Source organism: Drosophila novamexicana, unplaced genomic scaffold (assembly GCF_003285875.2).
Source record: "Drosophila novamexicana strain 15010-1031.04,08,12 unplaced genomic scaffold, DnovRS2.1 tig00001222-arrow-arrow-pilon, whole genome shotgun sequence".
NCBI classification, from domain to species: domain Eukaryota; kingdom Metazoa; phylum Arthropoda; class Insecta; order Diptera; family Drosophilidae; genus Drosophila; species Drosophila novamexicana.
The window spans coordinates 1,013,275-1,030,568 of NW_020824845.1; the positions used below are offsets into that span (position 1 = coordinate 1,013,275).

Below are 17,294 nucleotides of genomic sequence, written 5' to 3' on the forward strand. Positions count from 1 at the left end.
TACATTCATAATTTTATATGTACTTATGAATTTATTAATAATATGTAAATAAATAAATACGAATGTGTATGTACTTTAAAAGTACTTAATATCTATCTTAATTTAAATGTAGATACCTTTTAATTATTATTGCGTCAATGACTAGGGATAAATACAATACTATATGAAATGAGGTTGTGATTAATTAATTGACTTTCGGCTTCCCAACTCTACCAAAAACAATACAGTGTCATATACATTTCAAACAATACATACACTCATAGTCAAAGTGACCATGGCACAAAACCAAAATATACAAACTTCATTTCGCACCGCCAAAAAATCGGAAATTCTCCTTAGTTATGTGACCTAGGTCGATATGCTTTTCATTTATGGTTTATGAATCGTGTAAATCATTAATATAGCCCAAGATGGCTTCCATAATGCTAATGCGTGTAATTCTATATGCATTTATGCATCTTCTTCTACGCTATTTTAGATCAAGGTCTGATTCAAAATAAGAAGTATTTTAATGATGGGCTCGAATCGGCGCGGTTCAACACCAGTTTGCAGTCATTCTGGTCCCTACCATCCGATGATCACATTCAATCACAAAATTAACAACTATATATGTACATATGTACACACATACGTTTATATTGAAACAGATATATTTAAAGATAAATATATTTGCACCATAAATAAGGCGTTGATTTTAAGTTGGCAAAGACAGCACCAGCAAAGCTAAAAGTTTTTAATAAAACTTGTACCATTATGTCTAGGTGTCCAAATGGTCAATTTGGTGTCCGATGTTTATGAAATTTAACATTTAAATGTGTGTATATACCAACTCACAAGGGTCAAGCTATATAAATGATATATTGTCTTAAAAATTAACAGGATATGGACAAAATATATAAGCCCGTTTTGCGTATGCTTTAGGTAAACATGTATTGCAAATGTTAAGCCCCTAGGTCAAGCTAGGCGCATACGGTTGGGAAAACGGAGGAAAAGTAAGACGGACACGGCTTTTGTATAAAATAACATACCACTGTATATTCAGGAGTATATAAAACTGGAAAATAATATCTTTTTGTCGGAAACTCTTGATTTTTTGTTCAATGTGTGACGGGAGAAAACCTGTGTTTTAGGGCTCCTAATTAAAGTGTAGTAGAAGTGTGATAGAAGTTTTCAAAGTTTTTATAATGTGCGGCAAACGGTGTATTGTGTTTATGGTACTATATGTGGATCTGTTCCATTAACTATATATTTTATTTATTAAAAAACGGTTAAATTCAAAGTAAGACGACTGTCCAGGACATGCATATATACAAGCATGTGTATTTATATAACTTAAATTTGCATTAGAATTAGTTTTACATAACGTGCAATAAATTTTTAAATATATAAATGTTTGTGACAACTTTGCATTTACTATATTTGTTATTCTTCGAAGAGATATTTAACTCTCTAGGAAATTCATTGAACAATCCCCCATTCTATTAAATACCACGCCTACAGGTGTTTAAATGTAAAATGGGAATAACAAGTAAGAGGTTCTAGTCTAGTCCCGACTAGGGGATACCCTGAACCCTCTTCTTCCAACATCAAATGCATATATATATTCTATTTTTGAAGCTATATGTCCAGTTTGGTGACTCTAGATCTTATTATTTTCAAAAATCGCCCAAAAATAACAGGATATCTACATCTAAAATTTCAAGTCTCTAGCTCTTATAGGTTTTGAGATCCTTGCGTTCATACATATGGACAGACTGACAGACGGACAGACGGACGGACGGACGGACGGACAGGCGGACAGACGGACAGACAGACAGACGGACATGGCTAGATCGACTCGGCTATTGCTGATCTAAAATATACATATATACTTTATGGGGTCGGAGATGCGTCCTTCTGCCTGTTACATACATTTGGATTTTGCACAAATACAATATACCATAATACCCATTTTTAATGGGTTCAGGGTATAAAAAGGTATAATTAGTATTAAAATTTCGGAATTACCTTGGAATTGGTGAAAAAGTAGCTCAACTTGCTGCGGAAGCTCTTAGCCTTTTGCTCAATAGCCTAGAAGCTATTTTGAAATAATTTGCATGCAGGCGATGGCTTAGGTGTGCTCTACAACTACCATTACAAATTTATTTTATCGCCCTCTGTGGTTCCCAGGTGCCCAATATATCCTTAGTTTAACCAAAGACAATATAAAGACTAAGATACAACCATACAACAAAATGATACTATGCAGCTTGATTTTTTGAAAATTGAGAACGAAAACGAAATCTGTATCATTGCTTTTTAATAATTTACAATTTAAAGAAATTATATAAGTAAATATTTGCAACAAGTTAACAATACATATTTTCTAAGGAGCCAACCTCAGTACAAAACATGCATTCATATGTCAACACAAATTTGGGATAGTTCATGATCAGCGCTAGAAAACTAACAAAATTATTTTCTTGTCAGGTAAAGCCAGAGCAGTGAATAAAAACACATAGTATATACATATTTTGATGTACTTATGCATTCATAATTCACGCATGCAACCAAAGGTGCTTGCAGGCTATTGGCTGAGACAAGAACTTCGAGCATACACTGTCCAAAAACAAAAGTAAATCAATCTATGTGTGCTATTTTCCTGACATAGTTATTGCACAAGATGCGCCTTGTGTAAAAATTATTTTATTCTTCAATTTTCCTGTAAAATATATTGTTAGTATCTAGGGTAATATATCATTTTAATAAAGCATGCATTTCATGGATAAAGCAAAAGTGCTTTGCATCGATCATAAGTTCAAAACATTTTCGCTCAATGTACTTTGAAAACGAAGCGACACAAAATACCATCGACCAGCTTTGCTGAAGGCAGGCTGGCAACTAACTTGTAGCTCGTGTCAGCATCACCAAGCCGCGACTTCGGCATTCGAACAGCCGGTCGGCTGGCAAGTCATGCGAAATCGTAAAAGCTAGTTTAGAAAGCCAGGCTAGAAATTTTGTGTCGCATGCAAATGTATGGGCGTTACTCATCTTAGTGTTTATATTGTCTTGGGTTTAACCATTGATATAAACCTAGCGAACCTATAGTTCCAAATCCTAACAACATTTCCTTTAAAACATTATCCACAATTAAATGAAGGTCTAAAAATCCCCAGTGCACTGGGTCCGGCCGTTGTCTTACATTTTCAAATAAAAATTTAGCTGAAATACCTGGCGAACAAAAATGACCAGTAGGTAAATGCACAGAAAAATGTATTAAACAAATTAGATCTTATTGAACAATTCACTGTAAAGCAGGCTGCAATGAGGGGGCGTTAGGTTTTAACGGAAATTTTGCAAAAAGACCAGGCGAACAGAATGGTCCAGCATGTAGACGAACTAAAATGTTATATATGACAAATAGCATTGCATACCCACAAGGTGCAATAAAAGCATGCATAATTCTGGACCGTTTCCGTGCGCATTTTGCAGCGATTCGGTCCTCTAGGTTGACCAGGACTAAATCAATGGTATGGTATGACCAAGGATATGTGGGTCCACTAGGAACCGTTGATGGGTAGGGAAGTTGTTGGACGAATGTTGAAAGAAAAAGCAATCATGTTTTTAGACTTTTTCGGTTATTTACGTTCGACGTTATCTTTGGTAGGGTAAAACCAAGGAATAATGGGTCATCTAGGAACCATTGGTTTTGCTTGTATTTCATATGATTTCGGGTGTTTATATTTTGACAATTTTTTGATAGGCTATTTTTATTATTACAATAGAAAAAATAAGTATTTATAATTATTATGCACGCGAATCATATTTAACAAATATATGGTTAATACAAATTAAATGTATACAGGTATTTATTTACAAAAATAGGAATGTGCTTAAGAAACAAATTACATTTAAGATGCACGGATGATAATAGAGTGTATCCTTTGGTTCTTTTGGGAAGCAACATTTTTAATTCTGTGAGTAGTAGTAAGTCTGTGTGTGCTTAAAGGGATATGAAGTTATACATTATCAACTTTTTACACCACTGGCGGTTACCGCTTAAATATAGGTTTCAAATAATATCATAGATGAACTTAGATAAATATTTATATGTTCGTTTTTTATTTGTTGTACTGTATATGTATTTTTATATATGTATATGTTTGAAAGGGATAATGCTACTAAAATGTATAATTTCTTATTAATAATCGAGTAAACTCATGATTTCTTGTTCAGATGTGTTGTTCATGTACGTACTGTATTTAGATAGTACATATGGGTTTTATGTGAGAGTTTGCGAAGGTTCGAGTATTTAAGTACCCATTGTCGGTTCCTGACGTATTTCTGATTTTAGTTTAACAAATTCCTTAGCGACTTCGTCGTTATTGCGCTGCGATAGTATTCTTAGAATGGTCCAACCAGTCTCGTCCATTTCAATGCGGCGCTGTAACGGCAACCAACATGCGACCGATCCCTATTATAAAGAAACATTTTTTAACTGTGCATAGAGACATATTTAAATACCATATTCAAATGACCTTTTCAGATATATCCTTTAAAGGTATAACTGCAACTCCCACAAGTCGATCGTCTCGGGCGAAACAATAGTCCTTAACGCAGATGTGTAGTTCAAAGAAATCTAGTTGCTCCTCATTACCAATGGCGCTAAAATATATACAACAATATATAATATGAATATACCTTTGTAACCTAAGAAAGCTTTTCATGAGATGCGTCCAACAAAAATGAATCTACTCACAAGCTAAACGATTCGTTGTACTTGGGAGACCAGTTATTTGACTTTGATTTAGTCGCAAATTTTCTCTTTTTATCCTGAAGGTGCGGTCCGATTAGATTGATCTCCACAAATGGTCTAAACATACCAGATGGTATTTGCCATTTCAGATCATTGGCAGCCACGACTGAAATAATACATAAAAATATAAATATTTGATAATAAAAAAGTAACAGTCGCATGCAAAGGAAAGTAAAAAGTGAAGATATAAGATGATATGGCTTACCTTTAACGTTGACTTTGTGCTCTCCCGTGCCAGGATGTGAAAATAAGTCTATTTGCACTGAGATTTCACCAACACTCTCTTCGGCGTTTTCCGGATCAACTTATGTACAAAAATTGCATTTATTATACTGTTTGACCTCACCAGTGGCTGGACTTACCTTCGTGCACTTGACTCGAAATGAAGGTTTTAATAAGGGTATCTGTCATTTGTGTATACAAGCTAAGTGCATACCGCAAACTCTGCAACTCCGATGACTTTTCTAGAAACGTCTTTTTCAGTCCATTACCACCGGCATGGAAGTATTGTTTTATTGTATCTAAGGCAACATCTAGAACGGCACATTGTTTTGGGGAAAGGTTTTTTTCAACTTCTTTTGATATGTCCATAACACCGCTAAGAGCACTTTTAACGTCCTGTTTTCCAGCCATATGCGACTTGAACAAGCGGCCCATGTCTTCTATTTTTGCATTTGAAGCCAAATTCTTTGCATTATCAGTAAGATGTTTGAACATCATCTATATATAAATATATTCTAATTAAATATAATTTGTCATTGTAACACATTTTCAACCTACAGTTTTGTCAGTCATTGGTGGCAGGACAATTGTTTTTTCCAAAATTCGCATAACGATTTTCCAAAGTTCTTTGAGCAAACGTTTCAGCACTGTCTTTTCACAGGACTGGGCATACAAAGTTAGGGAACCATCAAGTAAGTCCATTAACGGTCTTAGCACATCGTCGGCTTCAACGGCCACTGCATTCCTTTGCACCGCCTGATTTCCGGCCGTTAGGCTTCCGCCACCTCCCTTGATCGAAAGCAGCATGTCACCAAGCTCTCGCACCGACTGTGTTATACGTGGTTCCAAGCTATGGAAAATTCAATAAAGTTATTTAAGCAGTTAAAATAGCAAATAAAAGGTAAGGCAGTCAACCTTATAGCAAACTGTGAAGCTAAATCGTCCAGAGCTGAGTTAAGATTTTGCTGAAGTTCTTTAAGGATGTTGGCTGCGTCCTCCTCTAGCTTATCACCTCCCATAGACTCAAACATTTTCTCCAATTGAACTCTTAGCTGCTGTATGTTGTTCATTAAAATACAGGCCTATGATAAAGTGTGAGGTGAATTAAAGACATATATATTTAGATATAAAACAATAATGACCAAAGATTCGTTACAAAGGCCAGCAAAATGCTTATCTGCAGAGTTTACCGTTTAGCAAGACCATCTAGTCGATGTTAATGTACTTACAATTCGTTCGTCCCTCATATGCTCTGGAAACTCCATTTTCACAATATCAGCATAGGCAATTAGCACTTTTACGATTGTTTTAGCAAAACGCCTCATGTAACGTTTCCAAATTTCTGGATCTGGACACTCGAGCTTGCTAACAACATCGAAACATTGCGTCAGTTGTGTGAAAACGTCGACTACAGAATTCGAGAACAAAGCATGTTCACTGCTTTTTTGGAACTGATTGGATAGAATGAAAATGGAATAGGAGACTCATAAAAGTACATTTTCGATCGTTAATATCGTAAACTCACGAAGATTATAACAAAACTTGGAAAAATAAGATAGAAGACATATGTAGATTAAAAATTCATACATGTAACAAAGATAAGACCGCCCCCGTCATTTTACAACATTCTTAGTAGAACTTAAAATAATTGGCTGAAATGTTTTTTCTTGACTTCTTCTATAACAGACCGGAAGCTACATTTTCCAACTTCTAGATGTTAATTTTATAGGCTTCATTCTCATTTTTAAGTGTTTTTTCTATGTTAAATAATTTGAAATAGAACGCATAATTTCCACGGGTGCGAAATGGGTGAAGAAATTATATACTTAAATTTGAAGCAAAAACTACCACGCGCAAAGCCGGATGACCCGAATAGCCCTTATTTATAATTCTACTAGGATATTCAATCTTCGGCATGCCGAATACACTTTGCCGAATAAATTAGTTAAGGTCAGCTTACCCCGTCCTTTTTGTCACGGTTAAACGCACCATGAAGATATTCTAACGACACATCATCGTTCTCATTTAGCCATTGCATTACGAAAGGCTCAAACCAGGCTGGGTACTCAGGTACAGCTCCTTTATATGGTGGCACCTCTTTAACATAATTACTGTATAGCCATTTAACACGAAAATGCAAGTTCATATATGCAGATGACTTGCAAAGTCTATGCTGCTCATGCTCTTCAAGCGCGTATTTCATGTCTACAGCAAAAAGACCCCACATAGTAGCAGCCGAAAGCTAGGAACCAACAAATATTATTAATAGCAAATTGAGGTTTTACTACGACTAATGATTCTTGATAAAATCATTAAAGGCCGAACGAATCATTAAAAGCTTCAACGAGCTTTTACTTTACAACACGCATCGATTTAAGCAACATACCTGTCCAATATTCAGTTCCTGGGGGAATTGATTGAGCACTGTTCCATAACTGTTTTTGTCTTCATCAATAACAGAAACAATTAATGCAATAAGCTTATGCCAGAAGTCTACACTGTCTAGTTTTGGGCCATGGTCATCGGTATCACGTTTCGTCTCGTTTGGATCCACCTGAGATGATTTTTAAGCCAATGGCAAAATTATCTAACAAGATCTTACCTGAAACTCCCTGTTGTAGAGCTCGTAACAATTTTCAAAAAGGAATTGATAGGTGGATCTAAGACAAGCTTTTACGCAATCCTTGACAACTGTACTTGCTCTTGGTGGACTGGACAGCTCTTGAACCTGTTGAATAATAAATTAACATTAACATTAACATTGACTGTTCATCTGGTGATCTAAATAAGAATTTCAAACTGAACATAAAGTAGGTTATTTACACACCTTCATGCGGAAAAATGTTATACTAGTCAGGAGGTCAACTGTCGACTTGAGATCCATAAGTTTTTCTTGACTAGAAGCGGGAAAGTTATTTCTATACATTGAGAGATCGATTCTCAGCGAGTTATGCAGCTGATCTAGCAATTTCACAAATTTTTCCTTCTGCAAATAGAAAGTTTATTGTATGAGAAAATTGTAAACGGTTAGAAAACAAAAACTATATCATAAAATAACAAGAATACGTACCCCAAAGTTACTCGCTGCAAAGCGATCACTGGCCGAAACAGCTGAAGATGCAGTCGTGTGTGCATAATATGCATTAATATTCGCCAATAAGGTGCTCATCACGGCCGGCACGCCTGGGCACAGATACTTTGCGGAGAGGCAATGAAAATGTGTCATTGCTTGATATATATTCTCGATGCCATAACGCATTGAGAATTCATCAACGATTTCTTCAGGAATTTCATCAAAGTACAGCTTCCATGCGTCATCGCCTTTTTGTATGGGTAGCTTGACCTAACCGTGTTTATACATATAAGTTAAGCCAATAATTTATATTAGTCGCTACCCGATCTCGCAAAAGACAATCGCTTACCATACCGCTATTCTCTTCACATAAATAATGAAAGAGGTTCTCATGGAGGCAGGTGTACTGTACATGGTAAGGTGCCACCTTCTCCTCGCCCTTTATCTCAACGGAAATGTGTAGTCGAATAGCCCCTGACACAGCTGACTTGTCGGTACGCTTCTCCAAATTGTACCACACGTCCATTTCTCCGGACAGCGTTCTTACTTCAATTATGGTCTGTCCTAGGAAATCATCTGACTCGCGCGTCAGCTTTTGTCGCAGTTTTGACTTAAGATCATTGTCCTCATCCCACACACGAACTTTGATACGATCTGAAGAGTTGTGGCATTCGCTGCACATCCCATGAATTATTTGTATGCGTATACGCATATGTGTATATATATATATATGTATATATATATATATATATATATATATATATATATATATCTATATATATATATATATCTATATATATTATAGTTAGCAACAACATCAAAGGCATGTGCGCATTTGAAATTAGCTTCATATAGCCGTGTAAAGATGTTAACATGCATGGATAAAAACTCGAAACAAATTCCCAGAGCAATATAGTTATAAAGTCAATTACTAAATTCAGTGCAATGTGTTTTATGAAATACATACAATAGTCGGGTGTTAAAAAAATAAAAACAATATTTGGGAGACATTGCTTATTTAACTGCTTCTTATTTCCAACCATAATATGCATTTCGGTGCTTCGCAATTTTTTCATTGAAAGAACTAAAGAAACTTCCTTCGTTCATTATTTGCATACACCTGCATAGCGTATTATTATTTTGACAGATGTAAAGATGATTCTAAAGAGATCATTGAAATTTAATATCTTTTGTATTAAAAATCTGCATAACTCACAAAATCATTAAGATTATCAAACAACGACATGATACATATTTGCATATTATACGTTTATGAAAACGGTTACAATTACTAAAGTACTTTGATAACCACTATATGTACATTATTATGTACCACAATGATGTTGTTTGTTATATATATTATATATTAATATATAAACAACAATACTTGTGGAATTGAGTGAAAAATATTTACTTATACAAACATATACATCAGAACTCACCGTAGCACTTAAAACATTGCAAAAACTTTTAGAAACAGAAAAGCCCGATCGATTCCACAAAGCCTTAATACCCTGTACCAATGCAAAATATTCAATGCTACAAAAGGTACAAATTTGATATTCCTAAATATTAAACGTATACATTTCTTTCGATACCCTTCTCATTTAATAGAAATGAATAAATTATCATACAGATGTCATAGGAGCGGTCGTAAATTAATTTCTTGTATCAAATGACTTTTCAAGGAATCTTCACCAATTAGCAATTGCGGGCTTTAGAATTCTCTTTACAAAGCTGCTTTATCTTCGGTGTGCGGAAGATATCCATTCTATCTAGGTTAATCACATCTCAGAGATTATAAAAGCTGGAGACAGACATATACCTCTTTTTTAATAGATTTGGGTATATTCCCTCCTTCTCCATTTTATGAAAACCATATTGAAGTGTTTTCTTTCCGTATTTGATATATATACAAAGAATTAAACAAAAAACCACGGCCGCTGTGAAATGCTCAGCTCTCAAGCACAGATTTTACCTCTATGTGTTCGCGGTTACGAATTTTGGGATCCTATTTATGTATGCATGCATGTATTATCATAAGGCAGGATATACTAGGTATATCAATATAGGTAGATCAAAAGAGCAAGAGTGTAACTAAAATTCGATGGCTCTCAAGAGAGGCAAAAAGCTGAAAGAGAAGCACGCCTCCACACACACACTCTTGTATGTATGTATTTAAGCATACATACAGAGGCAAAGAAATAGCAAGAAATCGATGGGTCAAGACCAGAGCGATAATTAAATATATTATAATATATATATATATATATATATATATATATATATATATATACTAAATATTATAATTTATTAAATATTTATATATATATATAAATATTTATATATATATATATATATATATATATAAATATTTATATATATATATATATATATATATAGTTAGTAGAGAACAGAGAAAGAGTGCGTGTTATAAGTACTATTCGTGTGGGTGTACAAACAATTGTCGGTTGTGGGCTAAAGTGAACGAATAAGTACGTATACGAATTACATACATTCAAATACATATATACAGATAGAACACAAAGAAAGCGGAAGAAGAAACATTGAAAATACTCACAAGTGAAACTTCTCGTTCCACACAGGGTTTAGCTCCTGGGGCATTGTGCGCGTTCGTTTTTTCACCTTGCTAACTTGCACCGTCACATATGGATCACTCGTACCGCTTTTATCCTTCGCTATCAGGCCTTGAGCACAAATCACTGCACAGTTCATCGGATCGGTTGATTATATATTTTTGGCATATTCATTCGTTTTAACCAGAACCCCAAAAAAGTTCAGATGTTGGTGATAATTATTCCGATCGGGTATTGTTATCACCGACGATCGTGATGAGGAAGTTATGTAAGTGTATTGTTGTTGTGGGTATAAGTATAATTTTGGGTTTTGTGGATTATTTTCAAGTTTTTCGAGATCGGTGTGTTTGTAGGTTTTTATTGGGGTTCGAAACGAATATAACCGTTTTGATATTTGTTTGTATATTTCAATATACGTTTCCAATTGTAAATTTTTATTATTATTATTATTTTTTTTTTTTGAATTGATTAGATTTATTTTGATTTGTTGTAGTTCAGTTTTGTTAATCAAGGAAGAAAGAAGAAGAAAAAAACGGAAGTTGGCTTTTTATTATATGAGCTTCTTTAAACATCTAGCAATAAAAATGTTCAGGCAGTCGCATTGACTGATACTGCCCAAGATCACTTTTATTACGTGGTAAGCTAAAAAATGCAACGGCACAAACTCTTTGTGAAACTTTTTTTATTTTTATGTACAAACACATTTACGCATTAACAACAAAGTGGACAACTAACAAATTAAAGAATAAACAACGAAAAACAAAAATTGTCAGAGAAGGTGAAAACGTGCGTTTAACACATATGCACATACATACGTACGTATGCTGTGCACAGAAGAAATCTGATAATAAAATGTAGTATTCAAACAGAACTTAAAAATGTATTCTCGGAGCTCCAAAGTGCAGTCCCTGCAACAAAAAGGTTCGAATAATATTATAAGCGTGCAATATGAATATTCATACATACATATGTATACGATTGAGCTGTTTATTGATCACAAGTTGATAGATCAATTGAACAATATCGAATGTGATAGAGTACAGTACATATTGCTTATAGTGTTTTTTGTTTGTTAGGTTAGAAAGGTAAAGGCAAAATCGAGCAGGCTTGGGTTGGTTTTGTGCACGTTATATGTGTTATAGGGTGTTCTGGTTGGTTGGTTGGTTGGTTGCAAAAGCAAACAGATGATACTATGTACATCATTGTTAAGGACAGCTCCATTGCAAAGACCAAAGATTAAATTACAAAAGATATTCAAGCCTTCCGTTAAACCCGTTCGGTATTTGAAGCAACCCAAGTTGGGTATAATGATTCTTTCATATTCTGCAGCTAAATTTATAAAATCTCTCTACAAAATAATTATGAACGCTCTAATCGAGTGTGCTCGACTACAAAATCCATTTAATTTTGCCTTTGAAGTCTTCAACAAAAATTCACGAATTCTAATGCAGAAACTTATATAGATGATATTCAAATGCGTGTATATACCACAAATTGAAGGCTTTTTATTTTAAATTGCAAGTTTCTAGCGTTTGTAGTTTTCGAGTTTGACGTGTTCATTCAGACAGACATCATTAAACCGACTCAGCTCGTCGATCTAATCAAGAATCAAGAACATTTGCACAAAACCAATATACCCTTTTTTATCCATTTTAATGGGTAAAAGATATAAAAGAGATCTTGAACCTATCAGCATCCCATCTCCCCTAGATTTCACTAAGAATTCAAATGAAAGCCAAGTTCATCAATTTTTTAGAATATATACTAGGTCTCACAAATCCAAACGCATTTGTAATCTGATTAAATATGTGTACATTATTATCAACTAATATATATTTGTCAATGAGAATTTGCGTATATACTGGATAAGACCAAAAAAATCATGGCTGCTTTAATTAAAATAAACAGAGAAGTATATTGCATATTAGGGTTTCTTTAGAAAGTTAAGGTCAGAAATAGAGGATGTACGGGAATAAAGTAAGAGACTGAGACAAAAAAAGTTTAGTAGTAGAGAAGCAATGAGTGATATCCTTACTTGAAATCAAAGGTAAAACATAAAAGTACAATGTAATTAAGGATGACAGAATGCTGTGTCATACACTGCTAAAGTTATTGGTTACTTGTGCAACTAAATAGATTTTTTTAGGTTCTACTGCCGCACAGAATGTGTAAACTAAAGGGTAGTCATTTTATGGATCCATAGACCGACACACATAAAATATATTTGAATGACTGGCATGCATATACTGAATTAACGCAAACTTTAGACCTGTTTTAGCAAAAGTTGTTCGTTATTTAGAAATTATTTATTTACATAATTTAGATGCGTAGGATAGTATTTAACAATTGGGAGCGTCAGAGTTGGACAGTCCCACAAATTTAAGACATTGCATTTTAATGTTCCTCCCTGCCTAAACTTCACGCTCAATAAGCAGGCGCATAGCCCTCTACGCTTCTGCAACCGATTAAATGGAATTAAGAGTATTTAACTTTATTAGTTGATTTAACAACTCAATTTCCACAAAATATTATTATATCTGTTTAAAAACTGACCAACTTAAATTTAAATTAATCATCCATCAATAGTCTGTCCTGATTACGCATCTTGTTAGAATATATTTTGTTAAGTTTTATGCGAAAAAAGTGAGGTTATAAAAATCGAATTTGGTTATATATGTATGTATGTCACATATCTTTCTATGTGGTGGCAGTTAAGAGCTCGCATTTGTCGAAGTACATTTATACGAAACTATGAAAGAAACATCTGAAAGGGATGCATAAAAACCATTTGAATTTAAATGAAAGCATTTCTCTGTTTCAGTATTGTAGTCCATTTTGCAAAATATTGTTATTTTGATTAATAATTGTGATTTGTTTGTATCAATATCAAAAACCAAATAAAAAATATTCTTTTCTAGATTTATATAAATTATTTGCATTAAAATGTGTATATGAATTATATACAGTAAAGATATTTATAAGGTATGAAACCTATTTTAGATATATTAGTAAGTGTTCTACGCCCCTTAAATTTAACTTTGCTGCAAAGGAGGATATGTGAAAGTAAAAAGTGCAAAGTATTCAATTTCAGAAAATATATAAAAGGTTTACTACTGGTTTATAGAGTTGAGTTTCCAAAGAATAATTATTTATCGCTTCTTTTAAAATATACTGAGTAATTCCTTATCAGAATTTATATCAAATTCAACCTATGTTTTGTCACCGTTATTGGTGCAACTTTACTAAGTTTCTTTAATTTTTATTCAATTTAATTCTTCATTGTATGACATGGTTATCAACGATGTTTGGGACACATGCTGCAAGACGAAAGCTTGCCTATTTATAGGTATATAATCGGAATAAATAGGGAAGGTAAAATGAATTTAGCAACTAAGCCATTTTAATTTAACTTTGTTAACTTTGCAATGGTGGAGGATATTAGAGATAATATTAAAGTGGATCCGTACTGGAATATGAAACCGCTCAAAAAGTACTAAAAATTATATATAAACAGGAAAACAATATCTAGTCGATAGCACTCGACACGAAATTACTCTGTACCCAATTCTATAAAATCACATTTGACCTCTATTTTCTTGAAAAGTTTCTTCGTGAACTACTAGATCAATATAAAATATTTAGCAGAAATATATGGTATCCAAAATATTAGTCTCTAAAATGGTCAAAAGTGAGTTATTTAACATTTAAAGCAAATATTATCCGGCAAAGCATGTATAATTAGAAGAGTTCTACCAGCTAGGTGACCAGACAAAAATGGATCAACATTGGAGTACAATCAATCTGTTAAGTCTATTTCCACACCCTGATTAATACCCTGATTTTTATTGTCTGTTTTTTTTGGGTACAGAGTATGTAAAACTGTATATAAATCATAAATAATCGCAAATACCAAATGATATTGCCCGTGTACCTGTAATTGTTAGTTTGCATGACCATTTAGATGTTCCCTCAACAGTTGCGTGCTCAGCCTGTTCTAATGAATCTATGTGTGTATCTGGATCCACACCGAATGTCATCCTTGAATTGAATTGATATGCATATATGTATGATAAGAACTATATATATTGCAACCATTCAATAATTTAGCACTAACAATGTTTTATTTTCGATTTAATTTGGGCTTGGCTGGTGCGCTAATAATCATCCATAGTCTACTTAGATATGGTCTATAAGTATGAACGGATAAAAACCAAGTGATAGCCATTACAAAAATGGGAACGAAACAAATTTCAATGCAGTTAACAAAGCACCACAACACGAATGGTACATTTGTTGTCATTTAAAAATGCGTCCACTACTAAAATAGACTGAGAGTTCTCTGAATTCTCAGGAAACTAGTCTCTTAACTCAGAAACTTTTTATATCTACAAAGTGTGATAGATTCCAGGCCAAATAATTGTTTTTTTTTTTTTTTTTGATGAGCTGATGTAAAGCCTGCTTTGGGGGCACCTCCATTGTCCTGAGTTGTCCTTTTAATGTTGTTTTCAAAGTTTTCTTATTCTATATATTTATGTACAGAATACGCCTTTATAAGTACTTATACTATCAATAAAGTAATGTAACACATATAGATATCTTTGATTAACAAATAACAAGACTGGCGGGAGCACCATTTAAAAGTACAACATATTTAAGTATATGGTGTGTATACTTCACAAAAGTACATATGCATACATATGTTTGAATAAACTGCACGGAATAAATATAATTAAACATATGTGCCTGCGTAGCTATACAAAGTAGACTTGGGCAATTTTGCTAGAACAAAATTGATCGATATGAATCTTGATCCCACTTCTCTACTCTTATTCTTTGCAACCCAGATTCTTAGCGCGATATGTCAACAAACACATCATATAACCTTGTTCCAATCACAAAAGATTGTTTACATAGGACCGTGGAAAGAGTCTATCAAATACTACTTTATGTAGCTTTGCAGGCTGTTGTAAATACCTCAATAGTAATATTCTTATCTTATTAACATTACTTGTGTGCCATGTTTATACTCTTGCAGAGTGTATTATTGATTTAATATATCTTATGCGCTTGTACTATGTTTGTATATTATGTGTTGCAATTTGTATGTATGTGTACAAAGAAGTTTACAAACATTCATACATGCATACATATCATTTATATATATATATATACATATATATATATATATATATATATATATATATATATTTATATGGATATATAATTTACGTTACATATATTATGCGATCGAAATTTCAAATACATACATTCATATTTACGATTAGTAAGGTCTAATTCAAAATGTTAAATTATGTTCAAGCACGACATATTCAGTTAGGCACATTTTTGTAAAGTTGCAAACCTGTGATTGCTATCTTCGCCGACCATTTACTGGTTCCATCCAGGACGCTTTGCTTCACAGCCTTCATATGACCAGTATGGCTTTTCTCTTCAATGCTGAATACGGCTCTAGATACACATAGTAGTATGGGCATTGTACAGTATAGAAAGTTAAAGTTTTCGGCTTTGATTGTGATATATAATAACGCAGCATATTACTGTTGCAAATGCTATAACTATTGGTAAGAATAAAGGGATTTGTGCTTGTCCATGCACAATATCGGATAACAGAAATGTAGATATTATATGAAAGAGGACCCTAAATTCTCATATTTTTCTATATACATACATAGAACAGTATGAATATCCGCACCAGCCACTTGGGCTAAACTCAAGACATTACCTGATCAATTCAAATATTTCTGGTTTTTCACGTTCCCGTTGCTTCATGCGGTCCTTCATGGCGGTTATGATGGAGTTAGCCTTATCTTCGGCTCCATGCTTGGAGCTCTTCTCAGCGGCACCTGTGCAACGCAAACGAAATTGTGCATATTTAGGCTAAGAACAATATCAGCAACACAAACAGAATGAAATAGCTGAAAACAACCGAAAACTGAAAAATTATAACAAAATGATTCATAACTTACGCTGTAGACAGTCGGCGTTTAGTAGATCCTTGCACTTTTCGTGACACTTTACGCCGCACTCGGTGCATCGCACTCCCTGGCGAGCAATGCCCCAAAGTAAGCCCTCGCACTCATAGCAATAAGTTGGGGAAGTGGCCGTCCACAGTACAAAGTTATGTGGGGTGGTTGATGATATTGGGTAGATGAGTGCCTGCAGCGCCTTCTTGTAGACATGCATTTTCTAAGACGATCAAGTATGATAGTAAAACAAAAACAAAATTAAACATTGCGATCATAGCAGGATAGATGGGAACCCTGCATATCCAGTGGATATGTGTTTATTCGATTAAACTCTCTCACCAGCTCTTCATCATTAAGCGTTGCTCGAGGAACTGCCGACGTCAGTCCGGCATTACGTTTCGTGGCTGCCATTGTCTAAATATTCACAAATCGGCAAGATTAGAAATTGAAATATTAAAAATAGAAATTTTTATTGCAGTAAGTCCGGAGAAATGATTTAATTGGTGCTAAGAAAAACAAAACTAAGTAAGCTTCGTGGAAAGCTTATTGGTTATTGTGACTTAGAACAGAACAAAGAAGACTTAAACAAATAAATTCCATTATAAATATAATGCTAAATT

The 17,294-nt window shown here is 33.9% G+C and overlaps 1 protein-coding gene across 13 annotated transcripts in view; it reads right to left on the reverse strand.

The window, feature by feature from the left end:
* Nucleotides 1-3,801: 3,801 nt before the first annotated feature.
* LOC115766762 overlaps nucleotides 3,802-17,294 on the reverse strand; it is a 32,700-nt gene continuing 19,207 nt past the window's right edge. For 7 of the 13 annotated variants that reach the window (XM_030710749.1, XM_030710752.1, XM_030710751.1 and 4 more), the window contains 19 exons: nucleotides 17,014-17,088; nucleotides 16,675-16,894; nucleotides 16,431-16,551; nucleotides 16,050-16,156; nucleotides 10,672-10,813; nucleotides 8,440-8,764; nucleotides 8,088-8,360; nucleotides 7,845-8,003; nucleotides 7,620-7,745; nucleotides 7,404-7,571; nucleotides 6,978-7,259; nucleotides 6,247-6,468; nucleotides 5,933-6,099; nucleotides 5,576-5,867; nucleotides 5,158-5,515; nucleotides 5,001-5,099; nucleotides 4,739-4,901; nucleotides 4,518-4,644; nucleotides 3,802-4,453 (listed from right to left, as the gene is read on the reverse strand). In XM_030710749.1, the coding sequence (XP_030566609.1) occupies nucleotides 4,292-4,453; nucleotides 4,518-4,644; nucleotides 4,739-4,901; nucleotides 5,001-5,099; nucleotides 5,158-5,515; nucleotides 5,576-5,867; nucleotides 5,933-6,099; nucleotides 6,247-6,468; nucleotides 6,978-7,259; nucleotides 7,404-7,571; nucleotides 7,620-7,745; nucleotides 7,845-8,003; nucleotides 8,088-8,360; nucleotides 8,440-8,764; nucleotides 10,672-10,813; nucleotides 16,050-16,156; nucleotides 16,431-16,551; nucleotides 16,675-16,894; nucleotides 17,014-17,088 (3,588 nt within the window). In that variant the 3' untranslated portion in view covers nucleotides 3,802-4,291. Of the gene's footprint in view, nucleotides 4,454-4,517; nucleotides 4,645-4,738; nucleotides 4,902-5,000; nucleotides 5,100-5,157; nucleotides 5,516-5,575; nucleotides 5,868-5,932; nucleotides 6,100-6,246; nucleotides 6,469-6,977; nucleotides 7,260-7,403; nucleotides 7,572-7,619; nucleotides 7,746-7,844; nucleotides 8,004-8,087; nucleotides 8,361-8,439; nucleotides 8,765-10,671; nucleotides 10,814-14,618; nucleotides 14,764-16,049; nucleotides 16,157-16,430; nucleotides 16,552-16,674; nucleotides 16,895-17,013; nucleotides 17,089-17,294 lie in introns of those variants that run through there. The other 6 variants (XM_030710750.1, XM_030710745.1, XM_030710744.1 and 3 more) reach the window with 4 other exon arrangements.